Genomic DNA, 21,312 nt, shown 5'->3' on the forward strand with positions numbered 1-21,312 from the left:
ATAGAAATACAACATCCGCAACATGTAACATGATGTTTTCACACACAATTACTCATGTTCAGTACTAACAAACCAACATATCAAAAGTAAATTTGAAGCACAAAAACTATGATGGCCCAAAAAATTTAACTTTACTACTTCAAATTTAGTTTTTGCCAGAAGTAAATGTGGAGTGTCAATTTTTACGTGTCTGACTAGGAATAACATGCATTGAGAGGTACATTAAAAAAAATAGGTTTCTACTCATGTCACCAGAATACAGGGTCAAAACAAACATAGAGTTAATAGGCGAAGTATATTTAACACTAAAGCATCAGTTTAAGTGTAGTAAGTTGCATAATATGAAATGATTGAAGGTTTAAATTATAAAATAACCTTTGATTGCTTGCGTTTATGCCCCCCAGCAGTGGCTGTCTCATTTGTTGTTGCAGCTGGCGTATCTCCGTTAGGACAGCGTGTCCTCTGGTGCCCGAGCTTCCCACACGTACTGCACTTTCTTTTGGTCTTCGCAGCAGAACCCCCATCTTGACTGCACCGACCTGTGCCTTTTGTTCTAACACGAATTGGGTCTTTCACTACATTATCTATTGCCGGTGTGGGAATATTGCTTGGTGGTCGAAGACCATACTTGATTTCAAGGAAAACAGCATTGGATAAAACCTTCTTCGAGTAAACCTTGAAGTCATCATCGCTCATGCAAGCCACCCTCCATAACCGCTTGCATAGCTGCGAGAACGCACCCAACCTTATTCTATACGTCACGCTTTGATCAGCAGTGTGGTGGTCAACTATTTCATTTTTTATCTCCATTTTAGCTGTCTTGGACCACTTGCGCAGAACTAGGCTTTGAGGAATTTCCGCTAAATCAAGCCTGACACACACAGCCACGATGTGCACACATGGAATTCCGAACGACTCCATTCGTATGCACGTGCAACTAAAGATATTAGAAGTAGGCTCCCTATAAATTTGCCAAGTCATCTCAGGCCTCCGATACTTTTGTAGAGTATACACATGCGGGTGCAATGTCTTATTGATTTCGCATATTCTAACACATACGCACCGTTTCAAGCTTTCCCTAAATCTAGCAAACATTTCGCGAGTGAACTTCGTCCACGCCGACTTTTCCAACTCAACAAACTCCGTCTGTAATACAGGTGTACCATACCAAGCGCAAAATTCCAGCTCATCCTCGTTGTCACGAAGAAAATCGACACACCTCTGGAAATTGGTAACAAATTCCAGAATACCGTATCGACTCTCAACAAACCGACCGAGCTTGGCGTGTAGTGACTCGCACCTGGATGTAGTACGTATCCCAGCAAAAAATCTACCTCGGATGTAAGCTGTTGCCCATGCATACTTTTTATTGTACAATTCCTTCACCCAGTCAACGTCCTACCATGTTCTCCCAATGCGCTTCAAACTCATCGGTTTCCATATCAGCCAACATGCAGTGTTTAAAGAGATGTGTGAATCTTGGGTCGCATATGTTAGACGTCGCGTTTCTCAGAAGATGCCAAGTGCATAACCTATGATGCGCATCAGAAAAAATGGACTGAATCGCTATCCTCATGGCTGAGTCCCCATCGGTGATAACAGACTGTGGTGCCTTTCCTTGCATGCATTCCAAAAACTGCTCAAGAACCCAAATGTAAGACTCAGGTGACTCACAGGAAACCATAGCTGTACCAAAAACGCATGTCTGGTTGTGGTGGTTTACTCCGGAGAAGACAACAACGGGAAGGTTATACTTGTTACGGTCGTACGTTGCATCGAATGCTAGGACGTCGCCGAACAACAAATAATCTTCCTGACAACGACCCTCACTCCAAAACAAGTTGCAGAGGTGTTTCCCTGCCCCCAAGCTTGTACTGCCAAAACATTTTCCCATCCACGCGTGCCAGACCTTCCAGGTACCTTATACTTGCATTTACGTCTCCACCTTGGAGCCCTCTCTGCTTCCGCACCTCGTTATAGATATCTTGCTTCGTAAATGTAAGCAGGTTAAAACCCCTTAGTTGTGCTGCAAATGACTCATATATCTTCGGAATGCTAATCCCAATCTCCCTCATGCTTGTTAGCTGAGCAACTTCTACCTCAGAAATCTTCCTGTGTGACCGTAAATAATCCACAAGCTTCCCATACGCCAGTTCGTGATTATGCTCCTCGACAAAACGCGACACGTACCACTTCCTGCTTCCATCTTTCCTCTTAATCCTCATCTTGGCAAGACATCCGCACTGGGTAACTACCTTATGTTCCCGAATGCGATCAACCTTTTCCAACCATTTTTTCTCTCAAAATCCTTGTCGGTTACACACAAACGTGTACCTGACAATCTCACCGGCAGTGTTTCTAACCGTCTTACCTCGTCGTGATGCAAAGCCCTTTAGTCGGCTGTAGTTGTTATAGAAACCGCTTGCCTCCTCAGGTGTAGAAAACTCCATTTGAAGGACATCTTCGGCTCGCAACCCCTCCAAACCCAAGAAATTGGGCAACAGCGAAGCCCCCTACCTTCCCAATCAGATAAGTCACCATCTGCCTCCACTACGGTATCAAACATTGTCTCCTGAAGGAATTAAAAAAAACTTTCATTATCAGCTGGCCAGAACTAAATATCATTCTTATGCTGTTACTGTAGCTCATTTATTTCCCAACATTTACTCTAATCCAAACAACCGGACTAAATAACATATCAGGGCATATAAAACGTACAAAACGTGAAAATCTTGAAGGTTACATTATTTTTTAAATTGTATAATCGAAATTCTTTTATTAATAGTCTTAATAATATGGTGATTAATTCAACGATATCAACTTCAACTATATAATAACTACGTTTCTGTTCATTATTAATTTAATTAAGTTTACATATTCATGTTACAACTTATAATACATTTTACACTTTAAATTTAATGTATGGCCTACGAAAGATATTTTTTCCATTATCAGTCCGCCGAAACTCATTTAACAAATCGCAGACATGACATGCTAAACAATCCCTAATAACTACAACAACAAATGTTAAGAGCACAAAACCCTCTAGTTTAATTCAACTCGCAGCCTATACATAAGAATTGCAAGGTATACACACTGTACCTGGTGATTCGGAACACAAACATTGCCATCCATCCAGTCATCCTCAAGAGGCTCATTCCACATACATGGCTGCTCGCCAAGCTTGCTAGTCGATCCCATTATTCACTGCAAGACACACACAAGTAATTACACAAATCATGAATTACGGACATAAAAAATTTGACGTACACATTCACAACACTCACACTTGCCATCTCAAAACCTTATCCCATGAAGCATTACATACATGTATATCTTTTGTTGACATATGCCATATTTAAATTTATAAAGCTTAAAATTATAACAGCACTACTATTCATACTTTTTTTTACAGTTCATGCGGGTAGGTTCATTTTTCAGGTAATAATTACTGAACTTGCAACCTCTTAAGCGACTATTCAGAGACTGTACCTGTTGAAGTATAACTCATTGGCATCATAATCATTCAAATGAATACAATAATACGACTACGTTTACTGATATCAAATTTAATTCAAATTTTAAGTTAAATTTTTTGTATTTGAAATTTAACTTAACAAATTAAGAATACATCTTTTGATTTCAACTTCTGGATTTCATTAGGAATACTAAATTAAATAAAAAACAATACTCACAACTTATATCCTTGGAAGTGTTTAAAAAGGTAACTTAAATTTACGTATTAAAATTCAGTACTCTTTTTTCATTTAAGTTGTTCTTCCTAATGAAATTAATAATTCAAATTATAGAAACATTTATTTTTAATTTTTAAGATAAAATTTAAATAGTTATAATAAAAATTAAATTTTTAACAATCCTGATAACAATAAACGTAGTCATATTATTATATTCATATGATTATTTTTGTCTGTTCAGTTACAACGAAATTAACTGTTTAAAATAAGTCCTTTTAAATTGAAAAATCAAAGTACTCCTACACCACTCTCTTGTATTTATAGACTCCTACTCTTGATCAATCGTTAGGGGTCTTAAGCTTTATTAACTTGAGTAAATGCTGGCTGGGTACCGATGTGGTGTGCCAAATTCAGCATAAATCGTGCTGTGGTTAACGTATTACATAAACCAAAAGACCCTGGGACAATTTATATATTTCTAGAACAAAGGTACTCAGGTTTCAAACATGACTTTAGGGGAATCAGGCAAACTTAGAATGGGGTTATTTTACTTGCGTGAAAATGCCTAAATCAGATTTATAGGATTATCTCAAACCACAAGTCAATGCCAACATATGATAAATTCCGATCTTTACCAAATTCTAATGAAATAACAAACTAAGCATTTACAGCATTCAACGATTTGGCTAATTAAGTATTTACAGCAACAATCTCAACATTTACTCATCACATTAAGCAACAAACGCAATGCAGTCAGATTTTTCCAGCAACAAAGCATTGAAGTCAAATCCAAAAATGACAAAAAAATTTAATTTTAAACAACTTCATTAAATTATCATAATTTTCAGCCACAACATCATTATTGAATTCTACTACGACAAATCCTTATTTCAACAATAAATTAAATTTCAAAAATAACATCAACATGCAGCAACGAAAATAAAAAAAAAGATACCTGCCCAACTGAAGCTCACCTAACGAGTGACTTACACACGGCAAAGGTAGATGACCACTTGAACTAACACTTGAATCAATGAGACCTCAACGACCACCAGTGACACACTGCAACGACCTTCAGGCGTTAGTAGCGTCACTCACGAGCATCGGTGCCCAAAGGTGCGTTTCTGCTACAGCGATGAACAAGCTCTCCGATACGATGCCTGTTGACTTCGATCCCGACCAGCACCATTACAGAGGTGACGGATCTTCAACGAAACAATAACACAAAAAACAAACACCGCGAACAAAGATGATGACGGTTGACCACAGCATCCAAGCTTGGACGGTTGGGTGCTCACCTTCACGTTAGGGCACCGGGGGTTTACAAAACGCCAGCGTTTTCATTTCTTAACCAGCAACTCTTTTCCTTGCACTAACCTCCCTCCCTGGACCATTTTCATCACGGGCTTCATTTTCTTTTCCTAACTGCATCACTAAAACCATCATTATTCCAACAATGCCAACAGTGACAAAAAGGCCCATAATAAAAAACCCTTCCAAAATTTAATATAAGCCCAAATTCAGTCAATTATGTTCTTACGGGCCCAAAGGATACAACTCTTCATCCAACTGGTTGAGCTGCAACTTGGCTTTCTTTGTGCTTTAAACTGATCACGGATCACTGCCCCTATGTTCAATTTTTACTTTATTGCAGGGACATTCAGGATATTTCACAACATGCTACACGACAAAAACAACACCTGTAACCTAACCGTACGTGGATCATCAAAGTTCCAGAAAAGTGGTCTGGACCATTGGAAAACTTTCCAATACTTTTTATTACTAAACTAAACCTAAAAACTAAACAAACCTACTAATTTTAATAATGACCTAAGCTACTCTGTACATGATATACATATATTCAGACTTTGTTCTTTTACACAGCTACTTTTTAGAATTCCTGCCACAATGAGATCTCATATGAGGCCGCCACATGTCCTCTATATGTGTAGATATAACTTCCAATCTACACACACAGAGTAGCAAAATCTAAAAAAATTATTCTCTTTTACTTTAGTTGGCAACAAAATCTATACAAAACTAACCTATTTGTTTTCCTATCATTCTTCACAACAATAATCTAAATTTAAAAAAATTTAATATCATAAAATAAAATAAGTAAAAGTATTGATCCAAAAATACACAAATAAAAAGAAAAAGAATATGTTTTTCAAAAACAAAAAACAAAAAGAAAAGCAACCACCGAAGAGAGGAGAACTGATCATGTAGTTGTAGGAAAAAATTATCGTCATTGTAGAACTATTCCTCTCATTCTTATCGTAGATCAACTATTCGTTGAAGTTAGAATTTTAAGCATACATGTTTTCAAAATAATGAGAGAGGATCATAAATTGTAAAACTGCATTCCACATTAAAAAGGATCATAAATTTCTTATGATCATAACAGCTCTCTAAACTTTATATCAGAATTCTTTTAAAAAAACGCTAATTACATAGAGGTAACAAAAAAAATATATAGAAAAAATTATAAAAGAAAAACAGAAAAGAAATACAAGTAGAAGAAAACTTCCTCATCAATCAAGAGGGGTCTAAACATCTATGTCTGTGATCTCTTCCTGCAAATCCTTTGGATCCTTCCCGTCAATAGTGCTCCCGATGGAGACGCACGTGCTAAGAATCTCCTTAGCGATGCTACTTAGCTCCTTTGTCATCTACCTTAAGTCCTTAACCGCATAACCCTTGCGATTTCAGTGAAGTCATTCATGAAATGTTTCCATTGTGCTTAATGTCCTTCATCTTTATCTAGTCTCTCTCCGGCTCCTTCAAAGCCTCGATGGCCAGGGTTGCCATCTACGAAACTTTTGAGACCTTATCATAACAGTATTACACCATGAGCTTCATTGCTTCATCGACTGGACAAGGAATCATCGTGTTAGCTGGCGGAAGTGCAAGCAAGGGAAAAGATTATTTAGAGAAAAAGAAAAAGTCTATAAACCAATTCTATATGTAGCCAACTTTTTAACAAATTTTGGTTTTTAAATTTAAAAATTTAGTACGTGCCCTCCCATTTCTTTCATGTCTCTTCTCCTTTTTTTCTTTGTGCCTTTTTTCCCTTCATGTTTCTTTTTAAATCACCTTTAAAAATTTTTGTATAATAATTTTATATGTTTATTTTTTTAATTTTTAGATATTCTTTTCAGTGAGTTTAGATTTTTTTTTTAAGTTTTGGATGTTCATTTTTTATAATTTTAGATGTTTTTTATGTTAAGTTTTGGATGTTATTTTTTAAAGCATAAAAAAAATAAACATCTAAAAGTTAAAAAAAGAAACATCCAAAGTAGAAGAGACACGATGAAAGAAAAGAAAAGAGGTTTGTGTTACCACGTTTGTGATGTCACGTGCGGCTGTTGGTGGTGGAAGAAGATGTGCGAGACCGGAAGAATAGATCTTCTCAATTTTTTTTAACAATTGAGAGAGTAAAGTGTGATCTCTCACCGTTAATTATTATAAGTGGGACCAAGAGAAAACATGAGAGAGAGTGCATTGAAGGGTTATAAATCATACTTTACTCCCTCAATTTTTTTTAATAATGGAGAGGATCCAATAATATTTAAAAATAGTCATATTAGAGAGATTTAATTGTTAAAAAAAATCTTTAATACAAAAATGATTAAAAAGAATTAATGTTAATAATATTTAAAAAGAGTCATATTTTTTTATAAAGTGATAAGTCTATCTTTAATTATTTTTTATTTATTTTTCATAATCTTTATAGCAATAACTTCCATTTCTCCTAAAATTTTAGTTATCTCCATAATCATTGATTATTCTCATTTATACTGTCATTTAAAAGGTCCTCCATTCTTCCTCTCATGGGTACATTAACATGGATAAAAGAAAGAATAGAAGAAAAAGCAGCAGTTGCAACATGGATAAAAAAGAGCGTGTGTGTGAATTTAAAATCCTTGATAACAACTTGTTTGAATTTGGTTAGATATTTTACTTAGTTGTGGAGCTTTTCCGTATTTACTATCTGTAAAAACATCAAGATATTATATTTATCAAGTGCTTAATATTAATAACAGTACCTACTAACTAAGGAGATTTTTCTCAAATTATAAGTTTGGTTCACACCAAAACATTGCTAGAGGATAATCAAGTTAGATCTTGAATAAGGAATCCTCAATTACATTTTGTAGTATATTAAATCTTTAAGTGTACTCCATTCTTCGATTATGAAGGACAAAAGGAGTAAAGATGCAATGCCACCTCAATTAAAATTTAGTATATTTTACCATTTGAGTGAATTTCAACAGAAATCACGCTCCAAATAGTTATGCAAGAATACAATTTATATTTACCCTTTATGCATAAGGATCATTGTATATAATTACTCATGATCCCTATAAAAAGGGAGGTAAGCTAAAAAGAGAAAAAAAAAACGTACAATAGCCTTCATCGATGTTATTTCATCACCCAATTCTCTAAATAAAAAATAAAATTAAGCAAGTAAGAAATTTTTTTTTTGTGACTAGGTAAAGAATATAATCTAAATATTGAAAAAAGTCAACATATAAAAAATTATAATAAATTAAATTGTATGTGTTAAAAATGATAAAATTTATAATAAAAAATTATAAAAATTTAAATAAATAAGAACAAAATAAAAAATAAAAAAGATATAATATAATAAAGGATAATACTATTTTATAATTTATAAAAAAACCAAAGAGCAGAAACAATGTATCATAGGAGAAAAAAATATTATCGAATAAAAGATCAATTGATAAAAAAATAAGATTCACTTATAGTATATATAATTTTTTACAATGAATAAGTTATTGAATACAAAAAATAGATAAAATAAAAAAGGAACAAAATTGTGTTTTTTTTATTAAATTGAAAAAATATTTACGACCATATAATTAATGGTGTATCTATAACTATTAGATAATAAATTATAAAAAAATATTAATATAAATATTAAATTTAATATTAAAATAAAAATATAAACAATGAATAAAAATCTAAAATTTAAAATTATAATATTTAAGATCAAGGAGGAATATGAAAAGGAACTTTTGGTAAACAATGGGTTAAATATTTATATATCAATCAATTAAATTAAAAAATTGATATAGTAAATTAATTATAATTATTTGACACAATAAAATAAGTTAAATAAATAAAAAATATCTTATAAATATGTCATATAAAAATTATAACCTTTTTAAAAATTCTTAATCAAGATACACAAAGACGAAAAAAGTAACACAAATTAAAACAAAATCAATTTATTCATTTTAGATAAATTAAATAATTAATATTATTAATTAGTTATAGTTAACGTGGTCAAACAAAATATTAAATAATTTAATATTTATTTTAATTAGATCAGATAAATAACTAATTAATTAACTAATATATTTAAATAAATCAAAAAATATTTTAAAAAATATGCCATATCAGTTATGCTATTAATTATTAAAATTAATAAAATAATTTAATTTTAATAATATATAATAAATATAATAGATAACAGATTTACAAACTCCACTTTAATTATAATCATTTTAGGATAGTACTTTTTTTTGTTATTTTTTAAATTTAAATATTTTGAGATGATAATCTAACTTAAAAGAATAAAGTAAAAAAAATTTTAAGAATAAAATACATGCATAAATCAAACAAATACCAATATTATATGAAAGTCCCAAAACAAAAAAACATTACATGCATATCTTCGTTCATATATCTATATAAATTGAATTTATTAAATTCGAATTAGGTCTTGTACTACCAAATCGAATTAAAAATATACGAATTAGTATTGTTTTATAAATCTATATAAATCGAAGTAACTGAATTTGAATTAGCATTATAGTGTTAAATCGAACTAACATGTATTGATTTGCAATGAACCCTAGTAAATCGAATATAACAAATTTGACTTATAAGCAATGGTGCCTAATGGTAAATCGAATCCACTAGGTTCGATTTAGTATGTAGTTATGTCTATATGTATAAATTGAGTTGAATTAATTCGATTTATTAGGATACTAACGTATATAAATAGGAGCTGAACGTGAATTCCTCTTCATAGTGGGACTCCCAATGGCTAGTGATTATAGTTTTTTAGTTCTAGAGCACTTCAGAGGGTCGATTAAGAAAAAAGCACAATCTGAAATAAAATTTACTGATAAGGATCCACTAAGTATTTTTCTCAAACCTTCTACGAGTTTCAGCGAGTTTCAAAATACTATAATCGAAAAACTGAGGCTACATGGCGTGAAACAGGTGGAGAAGTTATTCTATAGAATTCTGATTCTGTGTTGCATGATGGTGTGAAGTATGATTCGTTCATCATAGACAGTGACAAAGATTTGCAAGTTCTATTTCATTGTCATTGCTAGTTTCCCAAGGTGAGGACCCCTGTGCTATTGGCCAAGCTTGTAGATGTGGTTTGTAGTTCAGGAAGTTCGAATCGGAATCCTCAATCTTCAGCAATGCCAGCTGATTCCAGTTCGAGACCGCTTGGTGCCTCATCATCTGTGCCTGTGATTGCACCTAAAGCAGTTTTGGTTGTATCTCTGTCCTTCGCAACTGATCTTAACCGCAATCGTGACGGAGAAGTAGGTGACAATCGACCATTCAGTGAGTTTGCTATTGCCATGGCCGATACTCCTGTTATGGTCCCGGTTTCCGGGGAGGGTGGAGCAATAGATGGTGTTGAGGATGTACTGCGGGATGATGATAATGATATGGATACCGCCACGATTACCGACGATAGTGATGATGACATTGCGAGGAGTATTCTAGCCGGGGATGGTGGAGCATATAGTTCAGGAACTCAACAGTACACCCTGCACTTTTCAACTTTGGACTTGGATGCCATGACATAGCAGGGGTTACTAAGAGTACCTTTTGGATTTGGGGCCAGACATCCATAGGATACAGGAGCTCTGATTGAGTTCCAAGTTGGAAAGCAGTTTCAGGATAAAAAGGAGGCCGTGTTAAGCGTGAAGACTTATAGCATCCACTGTGGGGTTGAGTACAAAGTGTTGGAATTTGATCATCGCAAGTACCATAGAAAGTGTAAGGATTTTGGCAAAGGGTGCACATGGTTTATTTGGATCAGTCTTTGCCAGCGCAGGATTATTTGGCAGGTAAAACAGTACAATGGACCTCATACTTGTCTGGCCACCTCGATATCTCGTGATCACAGGATGCTTGATTACCATGTTATATCAGCTTTCATACTGCCTATGATTAGAGCTGATGCTGCTGTGTGAATCAAGGTCTTGCAGAATACAACAGAGGCACATTTTGGTTTTAGACTGACTTACAGGAGGGTTTGGTTGGCTAAGTAGAAGGCTGTGGCACAGATTTACAAAGATTGGGAGGATTCATATAATTAGTTACCCCAATGGGTACTGGTGTGCAGATCACGATGCCAGGTAGTGTTGCAATGCTGAGGACGAGTCCTATGCGAGTTGGTGGCAAGTCAATGAGTCATAAGCTTATTTCCATCGGCTTTTTTGGACATTTTCACCGTGTATGAAGGCCTTCCGACATTGTAAGCCATTGGCTAGTGTTGATAGGACCCACTTGTATGGCAAATACGAGGGTATACTGCTCGTTGCGATTGCTTAGGACGGCAATTCCAATATCATTCTTTCTATCTTATCTTCGGCAGCACGTAATGCCTCAGCCAGAAATTCTAGTCCTATCTGATAGGCATAATGGGATTTAGGCTGCACCGGAGGCTCCTGATGGCAGTTGGCTTCCACCTAATGCATACCGGGCATTTTTATTCGACACGTGATGGCAAATTTTGCCCTGAGTTTTAAGGGCAAGGATGCATGGAGGTTTTCTATTGAATGCTGCCTACGCCAAGACTGAGGTCGAGTTTGACTACTAGGTTGACATTTTCCTATCCGAAGACCCAGCAATGTGTGACTGGGCTAACAGACTTGAGTATGCACAGTAGACTCAGCATTGGGATGAAGGTCGGAGATTCGGGCATATGACTACCAATATCTCCAAGTGTGTAAACTCGATACTAAAGGGTGTCAGGAACCTTCCAGTTTGTTCGTTGGTGAAGTCCACCTATGGGAGATTGGTCAATCTATTTGTTCGCAAGGGAAGAGAGGCAGAGGCACAGTTAGGAACCCGGTAGCAGTTTAGTCAGCATCTGATGAAGGCAATAGAGGCTATTCTAAAGGCCTCAAGGTGTTTCATGGTGACTTTGTACGACAGGGATAATTCTGAGTTTACTGTAGCTGAGACAACTTTGGCTGGTAACAGCGGCGACGGCGCTTGATACGTTGTGCTCTTTGGGCCAGAGGGACCTCAACCTCATCTCAGTTGCCATGATGCTCCATGTCGTCTAGTATGCACTCTGCTGATGTAGATGGACCATCATGTGTGATGCACCACTATTTCGTGGTGCATTTTATGCTGAATTAAGGGGATTTTTATCACCTTTTCCCGCATTTATTCAATGAAATAGCATGGTTTCATGATTTTCTCCTAATTTGTGCTTAAGTGTGAAAACATACTTTTTAGGCCTTTAATTTGCTAATTTTAATTCACCTTTGATTCCGCTAGATGCCTTGATGTGTTTGTTAGTGAATTCAGGTTGAAAAGGCTAGGAATGGATCAAAGGAGTGAAGAGAAAAGCATGCAAAGTGGAGAACTCATGGAAAATCAAGGAGTGGGAGTACATTCATCGACATGCACACGTAACAGATGCGCACGCGTGAATATGAAGTAGCATGACGACGCGTATGCATGACATGACGCGTATGCGTGGGAAGTAAAAATGCCAATCGACGCGTACGCATGACCCATGCATACGCGTCGATGCTCGCACATGACATCATTAAAGTGAAAATGCTGGGGGCGATTTCTGAGCTTCCCAGGCCCAGATCCAACTCATTTTCTGAGCCTATTACATACAAAATTGAGGGAGTCAAGGGGGGGGGGAGCACATAGTTGAGTTTTGATTATGTTTTAGGCTAGTTTCTAGAGAGAGAAGCTCTCTCTTTTCTCTAGAATTATGTTAGATGTAGATTATGATTTCTTAGATCTAGGTTTAATTCATGCTTTGATTTACTTTTCCTTTCTAATTTCTTGTTTCTTTACCTTTGCTTTCCTAGTTTAGTATTTTAATCCTTGTATTTGTTTACTTTGTTGTTAATGCACTCTTGTTCCTTCTATTTTCCTTTAATGCAATTTGAGTTTCATGTTCCTTCATTGTTAATTTGAGTTGTTGTTGTTAATTTCCTTGCAATTAGTAGTTGTAGATTTATATTTCTTGCAATCTTATTTTGTCTTCCTTTTATGCCTTCTAAGTGTTTGACAAAATGCTTGGAAGGATGTTAGAGTAGATTTTTGTGTTCTTGGCTTGGGATGGTAACTTAGGTGAACTTGAGTTGCTAATGTCCAAGTCTTGATAATTGGTGTTCCATTGACTCTAGCTTCCACTAAATTAATTAGTGAGTGGCTATGACTTATGGATTAGGATTGGTGTAGCTCATTTGACTTTCCTTCACTTGTTAGAGGATGACTTAATGAGATTGATCCTTACAATTATCATGTTGTGGTTAGTAATAAGGATAAAGATCCTTAACCATCAACCCTTGCCAAGACCTTTTAACTATTTGAATTTCATTTATTTTCTTGCAATTTATCTCTCATGTCCTTTATTCAAAACCCCAAAAATACTTGTCCTATAACCAATAACAAGAACACTTCCCTGCAATTCCTTTGAGAGACGACTCGAGGTTTAAATATTTCGGTTTATATTTTTATTGGGGTTTGTACTTGTGACAAACAAATTTTTGATTGAGGAATTGTTTGTTGGTTTAGAACTATACTTGCAACGAGATTTCATTTGTGAAATTTTTTACCGACACACAATTTTCCTTTCATCAATGTGCTAGTGGACCTGTGGTGAATGTCGAAGGGGGAGTCCCGCCCGATGTAAATGTGTCATCCAAAGGTCCAGAAAGAGGCTTATTTAGATCCACATCTAGGTGTATCTGGGGTCCGGCTACCTGAGACATGTGGCGCGCCAAGTCATCCTCCGGTATAATAACACTAATCTCATCAAGGAAGCGTAACCCTCCAAAGTCCGCGTCAAGGCCCTCACTGCCAAGCAAGTCCGATAGCATCTAACTTGGACTAATGTATGTTTGGCTCTCGTGCACCACCTCGTTGCTACTTGGAACCCCGACAAAATAATCAGCAAACCCTCTACCACGATCCCCGCAACCTCTGTAACCAGATTCTACACTATCACCATAACAATCTCCACCAACATCTCCTACACCACCAGAACTACCCTCACTTCCTCCTAAACCCCCACTCATCCCTCTATCATATCTACCCTCAGGGCTCCTCCACCCCCCTCCATACTTACCACCACTCCAAGTACGCATGTGAAGGTCCTGTGTTTGGAACAACATCAAATCGTAGCACATTAAAGAACGAAACTCTCGCGCGATCTAGAATTTTCACAAATAAATTTCCGTTGTAAGTATAGCTTCTAGACCGACAAGAATTTCTTTCTTACAAAAGTCTTGGTTGTCACAAGTAACAAAACCCAATAAAATTTATAACTGAAGTATTGAAACCTCGGGTCGTATTCTCAAGGAATTGCAGGGAGGTATGATTTATTATTGGTTATGTAAAACATTATATTTTTGGGTTTTTGAAATAGGGAACAAGTAATTTAAATAACAAGAAAAATAAATTAATAATTAATAAAATCTCTTGGCAAGGTATGAGAAATTGAAGTCCTATTCTAGTTATCCTTATCAGGTATGATGAGAATTAGATTCTGCTCCCACTTAAATTAACCCTTGCTAAACAAAGAAAAGTCAAGTGGACTAATTAATTTGATCCTCAAGTCCTAGTCAACTCCTATAGAAAGACTAGAGTTATTGGAGTACAAATTAACCAGTAGAGAATTCCAATTTCAATCAACAGCTGAGTTTGATAACTCAAGCGTTGCTAATTACTTAACCAAAGCCAAAAGGGGAAAATATCTTAAATTAAATTAGGTTTAATTATTCTGCGGGTCCCTATAGTTTCACCGAATTTTTAATTAGGTCCTTATACTTTTTTCTTTTTAATTGGGTCCCTGTATGTTAATTTTTTTTCAATTAAGTCCCTGCCGTCAGTATTACGTTTAACATAACAGAATATTCTTGGTAAAAAAGAATATTCCTCTCATTTAGCTGGAGTGGCCAGGTGAACTAATATGAATTTTTCCCAAAAACCAAAAGCACCCCTCACATTTCATCCCAAAGAAAAAAACCCTAAGTTGCTCTTGTCTCCTCCTGTGTCTCCTGCGTCTTCTGCGTCGGTCCGTCGGCGGCGTCCGTGTCTGGCATCAACTGCAACGAACGCGTGGTGGTGTGCTGTCCGTTGCCTCCTTCCCTCTGCGCTTGTCCGTCCAAGGCGTCGCCGTCCCTCGCGGTGAAGCCCCTCGCCTGGCGTCACCGCGCTGCACGTGTCGAGCCTCGTAGCGCTTGGCCTCCCGTCTCCGCATTGTGCCTCTACTCCTTCTCCCTGCACTCGAACTGTCTGCAAACAGGTAACAAAAAAAGTCTCTTTTTTTTCAGTTTTAAAATTTGATATTTATGCTAATTTTGTTTCTTTAAAATTATGACATTGGTTGATTATGTATTTGTTGAATTGATTTCTAGATTGTTTTGATTTAATGGTTTATTTAGGGTTTAGGGTATCAATATTTATGTATAGGGATTGTTTTGATTTAATGGTTTGCAATAATTTAGTTTTGTTTCTCTTAACAGTGTTAATTGATTTGGAGTGTTACTCTCAAGTTTACAAATTGCTCTAGAAAATACATAATTCGACGATTTTTTTTGAACATATAAACATTACCGGTTTGACCATATATATCATGCTCTCTAAAGTCATGATCATTCATAGATGGATATAGCTGATGATCATGATGAAGTATTGAATTTGAAGTGAAGTGTGTGTGTGCGCGTGCATTAAGTGAATTGTGTGTTCATATTATTGTTTGGTCAAAGTGAATTATGTGCTCATGTTAAGTCAATTGAAAATATTGATCATATTGGTCTGGTCTTTGAAAACCCCACACCCACTCATTAACAGTAATGCTAATATGCTGCCTAAGCTCTAATTTGGGAGTATTGGTATCTAATATCTATATCTCTTTTCTTTGGGGTTTTATTTCTTGTTTGTTTTCTTTTCATTGGATGATTCATCTTGTATCATTGCTTTTAAATTGATTGGTGCTAATAACAAGCTTCTTGGACTTATTTTTTGTTTACTTTTCTTTTCTGTTCTTTTCTTTAAGCAAGATAGAAAAAGCAATAATAGTTTACATATAGCAACCGCAGATAATATGGACATAATAGAAGGTATTGTCCCAATTTAATTATGTCAGATATTTTACAAATTTGAATATACAAACTACTGTTTTACTATTTTCTAATCAAAATTATAGGGTGTTTGATGTGTTTAGTAGATTAGGTTGTCATAGTATAACATATGATGTGTGAAAATAGATTATAAATTATGCTGTGTTATAAATTACTGTTTTATCAATGTGGATTGCAAATAGATTATGCTGCCTTATAAATAGATTATAACATGATTATAAATTGATTATGCTGTGTTATAAATAAATTCTCAGGCTCCAACCACAGCCACCTCACAACAAGCCTTACCTCTTGAAGGGCTAGCCTCCTAGCCTCCCCTAGTTGTGGCAAGTGCAAATTCTCAACAACCACCTAAAGTATCTTCTCAACCTTTACTCAAGACAAAGGTGTTTGGTGTGAGGAGAAATTGGCAGCTAAAGTTATGAGTGAGGAAGCAAAAAGGGGCACCTACTCTACATATAGACCTAAGTGATGACTGAAGTATGATTAAATTTATAGTTAGGGTTGTTGGGGTTGCTATTATATAGTATATTTTGTTTTCAATTGTGTCTCTGTGGCCACTATTTATTATGTGGATAGGACCATTATTTTGATATTTTGGAATTAGGTTGGACCACTTTTAATTGTTGCACTTCTTGGACCCTTATTTTGGACTAGGTATGTGGCATATATGACCACTTATGCTGTGATATTTTGTGTAAGTAAGGGGTACAGCAGGAACACTTATTTAATGAAAATATATGTGGCATATTATCTGGCCACTTTTTTCTGCAAGTTGTTGTCAATTGTGAAACTTTAAATATTCACATTGATAAAGTTTCTTTCCAACTATCATTTTATTGTTATACACACACAAAATACATCAAAATACAAAATTCATTCAAACTAAACATAATTAGCTTTAATTGGATTGAAGCCATAGATCCTTTTACATAAAATTTCATAGCACAGATAACTCTAAAATCTTGCAAACCACATTTCAATTATTAAGACTAGCAAAAACATAAATAGCATATATTGCATTTTACATTGAATTTTCATATTGTCATCTAATCTCCCAACTTATTCTTGGAGAATATTGAACTCATCACATAATCTACCCACACAAGCATCTATTTCTCTGACTTCAATAATTAATCTCTCCATCTCCACGTTTAATCTCTCTATCTTTCTTTCTTGTGCATCCAATTTCCACATTTCACCCTCCAACTTAGCAGAATTTTGTGTTCCAACAACTCCAACAGCAGCAGCAGACACGTTACTTTTTGCACCAACTTTATCAACCCACTCAAAAATTTGCATCTTCTGTTAGGGAAAGAAATAAATCTTCTATTAGGATTTTTTGTTGTTCCTGAAATTTGAAGACTTAGAGTGTCACCACAAAAACAGTGAACCTGCCATTTTTTTTCCTTTGGCCACCCATTCTTTGCACCGTCATGAACCTCAATCCACTTAAAATCATCAATTCACTCAAAAGTTGCATTTTGGTATCTTCCCACAAGTAACATACCTCCTACCATGGTCAGAAACGGCTGAGGAACGGCAGATTGTTACTGCCTCTCCACAGAAACACAGATGTCTTCTTTCCTTTGGGTTGGAGCTCCTGGAAACATAGCTTCCCGAAGAGAGAATGAATGAGGTTCCTTGACTTTGAGCCATAAATTTGGAGAAGATAAATATTGAAAATGAAAAACGGAGAAGAAGAGAAACCTCAAATAACTCAGACACAAATCTGTTTATAGGGAGAAGAAAGGGGTAAATAAGTCATTTCACAACTCACTAACATTTTTTTTAACGTTAAACGTTAATAGGGACTTAATTGAAAAAAAAATCACGTATAGAGACCCAATTGAAAAGAAAAAAAGTATAGGGACCTGCAGAGTAATTAAACCATTAAATTAAAAATATTCATAAATAATATAAAGCAAAATTAAATCTGAAAATACCTCAATTTATATTAATTAAGAAAATCCTAACATGAATGATTCATAAGCCAAATTGAAAAGATAAATGAAAATTAAAGTAATAGAATCAATAAAGGTAGAAAATAAATTAAAGGAATATTGAACCTGTGATTGAAGAAGAAATAAACATAACCTTTAAGAGGAATCCTAATCCTAATCCTAAAAACTACATCTAAAATCTAAAATTATGAATTATGAATGTTGTATTCTGTATATCCTTGATTCCTCCATTCTCTGGCTTATATTCTATGTTTCTGGCTTGGATTGGGCCGAAAAAAGAGTCTAGAAATCGCTGGGGGCATTTTCTGCAGATTTTTGTACGTGGCGTCTGTCACGCGTCCGCGTGGGTCATACGTTCGTGTCATCTGGGAGTTTTCCTTGTCACGCGTACGCGTCGGTCACGTGTACGCGTCAATTGCGTTCTGCTCAGGGCGTGCGCTGCGTCATCCACGCGTTCGCGTCGCTGCATTTTTGCGCTAGGCACGCGTTCGCATCGTTCATGCGTTCGCGTCGCTGCCTTTTTCTTCAAAACTCCATTTTTGTGCTTTCCTTCCATTTTTGTATGTTTCCTTTTTGTCCTTTGAGTCATTCCTGCCCTATGAGATCTGAAAACATTTAACACACAAATCACGGCATCGAATGGTAATAATGGATAATTAAAATTATTATTTTTAAAGCATAGGAAACATGTTTTTCACTTATATCATAAAATAAGGAAGGGAAAGTAAAACCATGCAATTTACATGAATAAGTGGGTGAAGGATTGAATAAATCACTTAAATTGAGCACAAAATACATCATAAAATATGGGTTTATCACACATGCTACGTCCTGTTGGTCCAATGAATGTGCCAACTCTGTAAGGTATTGGAAAACCACTGATCTCCACCTCTACCATCCTTAGACATCAAGAAATCGATATTGAGTACAGCACGGGGTCGATGCTGTACTCCACCAAGTTGCGGTAGCACCTGATCCACCTGATGCTACTCTATGACAGCAAAATAGATCAATGCTGTCATAGCCCTCCATAATGCCATATGCGGTGTCTCCAGTATCTTATGGTGCACCACCTGAATGACATCAGGCAAGCTATATGGCATCTACGTGAACTATGAATAGAAATAGTTATCACATGTCATCATAAACAGTAAAAATTGCCAAGATAACATTAACGATGAATATATTGAAACCCTAAATACTCACATTCCTGGCCTGAAGTACATTTATCCTAAGCCTCCAATGCATGACTCGAGGCCCCTTCTCGCTCAACGATGGCTGATAACCTGACCATCTGTGACCCAAGAAATTTTATCAACAACGGAAATAAATCTAGAAAATATTAACAAACACAACATAACTCAAAAGCAAGTACCTCGACGCCAACGGCCAATGAAAGACATCAAATCCATCATCATGGAAACTAGGGAACCGCCAGAAGATCCATAACTGCAGGAGCTACAATGGACCGGCTAACTTTACCACATTCCTGTTGGCCGCATGACACATGCACCAGTATAACCATGATAGAGAAGCAAACCCCCAGCTATATTGACCCATGTCCTCTAGCTTGGCTACGTAGGGTAGCCAATGAATGTGAAGACGTGTACCAGACTTATCACTGATAGCTGATTCGATAAGAGCATCATGATATACACTCGGCCATACTTCCTAACCATAGCATTGTTTGCGCCCTAAGGAAGCTTACTGAATGTCTCCTGCATCCAAGTACACTTCACCGTGGACTTGTCGATGTAGTTTGCAGGAAGTAAAACACCCAATAGCTCTTTGAACCATGCTTACACTAGGCGGCTGCCGTCGATGTATCTCTCAAAGTTTGTGAGGCATCCACTGACGTACTGACCGTCGATCGGGAGTCCTAATTGGTATGTTACATCTTGCGGTGTAATCGTGCACTCCCCAAACGACATGTGAAATGTATGCATCTCTGGATGCCATCTCTCCATGAATGCACTCACTAATGGCTCATCCAACCTAAACCAAGTCTCATTCAACCTTACAAGATGGTATAAATCGGTCATCTACAAGTACGGTATGATTTTGTCATCCAGGGACATGCTGTGTTGCCTTCTCATGTTGGTGATACAGCGATGAGGCTGCACTATGATAAAAAATTATTTATAAGAACCATAACAAAACAGTGTCATTAAAGGAATACTAAATAATGCATAACCTAATTTAAAAAAATAACCCAAATCCAAACATATAATCTTACATGTTCAAACAAAAAAAATGCTAAATCTGAATGGGCCTAACACAGAAAGCTCTAATAAAAATTTAACTTTAACGTATAAAACATATCGCAATCATCAATCACTATTATGATTGTCACTGTTGAGTTAAAGTGAATCCTAACTAAACTAATTCTCACTGCACAATACAATATAAAATTAATAACTTAAAAATTCTAATAGAGCCTTCAGTCACTACTCTAATTTATATTTATAAGTACCATTTTGAATTTTTAAAATCTAACTAACTACTAAATCACTACTTCTAACCATCATTTATATTTTAAAAATTAATTTTCTAATTTTCTAACTAAGGTTTATAAACACCTACTAGAAGAAGCATGTTGACATTACTAACATTACTAACCTACATTGAAAAAAATATTTGAGTAATTATCTAAATTAGACCCCAAAAATTTTAAAAGTGAATATTTTAGTCCCTAAGAAAAATTAATACACAGATTAATCTCTAAGGTTTTACTCCGGCAGACAGATCAGTCCCCAGTTCATTTTCTGGCAGAGTAATTACCCAGATCAGTCCCCAAGGATTTTAAAAACAGACATTTTAGTCCTAAAAAAAGATTAATATACAAATCAATCCCTAACGTTTCTCTCTATTAGATATAACAGTCCTCCGGCCAAAAATAAAATAACATAAATTAATTATTATTATTAATTACACAATAATATTGTACTATAATTTTTTGTATTTTTTAGACAAAAATAATGATAAATTTATTCACTAGATTCTTATATATATATAGTCACTCAATAATAATAATAATAATAAAATTATTAAAAATTATTCTACAAAAAATTAAATATTAAAACTATTTGATATTTTTGTATTTAGTATAATCAAAAGATGTCCTATTTAAAAAAAATATATTTGTATTAAAAAATAAGTATTAAAAGAAAATATTTTAATCTGGATTTATATTAAATACATATTTCTTTTAATACAAACTTATTTTTTAAAATAGAACATCTTTTTATT

The 21,312-nt window shown here is 35.2% G+C and overlaps 1 protein-coding gene across 1 annotated transcript; it reads right to left on the minus strand.

The window, feature by feature from the left end:
* Nucleotides 1-363: 363 nt before the first annotated feature.
* LOC112735381 (protein FAR1-RELATED SEQUENCE 5-like) lies at nt 364-2,225 on the minus strand. Its single transcript, XM_025784922.1, has 3 exons — nt 1,938-2,225; nt 1,533-1,813; nt 364-1,300 (listed from the first exon to the last, which is right to left on the minus strand). Exons 1-3 carry the CDS (start codon nt 2,223-2,225, stop codon nt 364-366), a joined length of 1,506 nt encoding a protein of 501 aa, XP_025640707.1.
* Between the last annotated feature and the right edge of the window lie 19,087 nt (nt 2,226-21,312).

Source organism: Arachis hypogaea, chromosome 13, assembly GCF_003086295.3.
Source record: "Arachis hypogaea cultivar Tifrunner chromosome 13, arahy.Tifrunner.gnm2.J5K5, whole genome shotgun sequence".
Classification (NCBI taxonomy): domain Eukaryota; kingdom Viridiplantae; phylum Streptophyta; class Magnoliopsida; order Fabales; family Fabaceae; genus Arachis; species Arachis hypogaea.

Excerpts from the sequence above, each read along its gene's own strand:
- LOC112735381 (XM_025784922.1), bottom strand. The coding sequence starts at position 2,225 with ATGAGGATTAAGAGGAAAGATGGAAGCAGGAAGTGGTACGTGTCGCGT. Across the intron at positions 1,814-1,937 it reads GAGGGCTCCAAGGTGGAGAC|GAAGATTATTTGTTGTTCGG; the intron begins GTAAATGCAAGT and ends GGTCGTTGTCAG. Across the intron at positions 1,301-1,532 it reads TTTTCTGATGCGCATCATAG|GTGCGAGTCACTACACGCCA; the intron begins GTTATGCACTTG and ends TACTACATCCAG.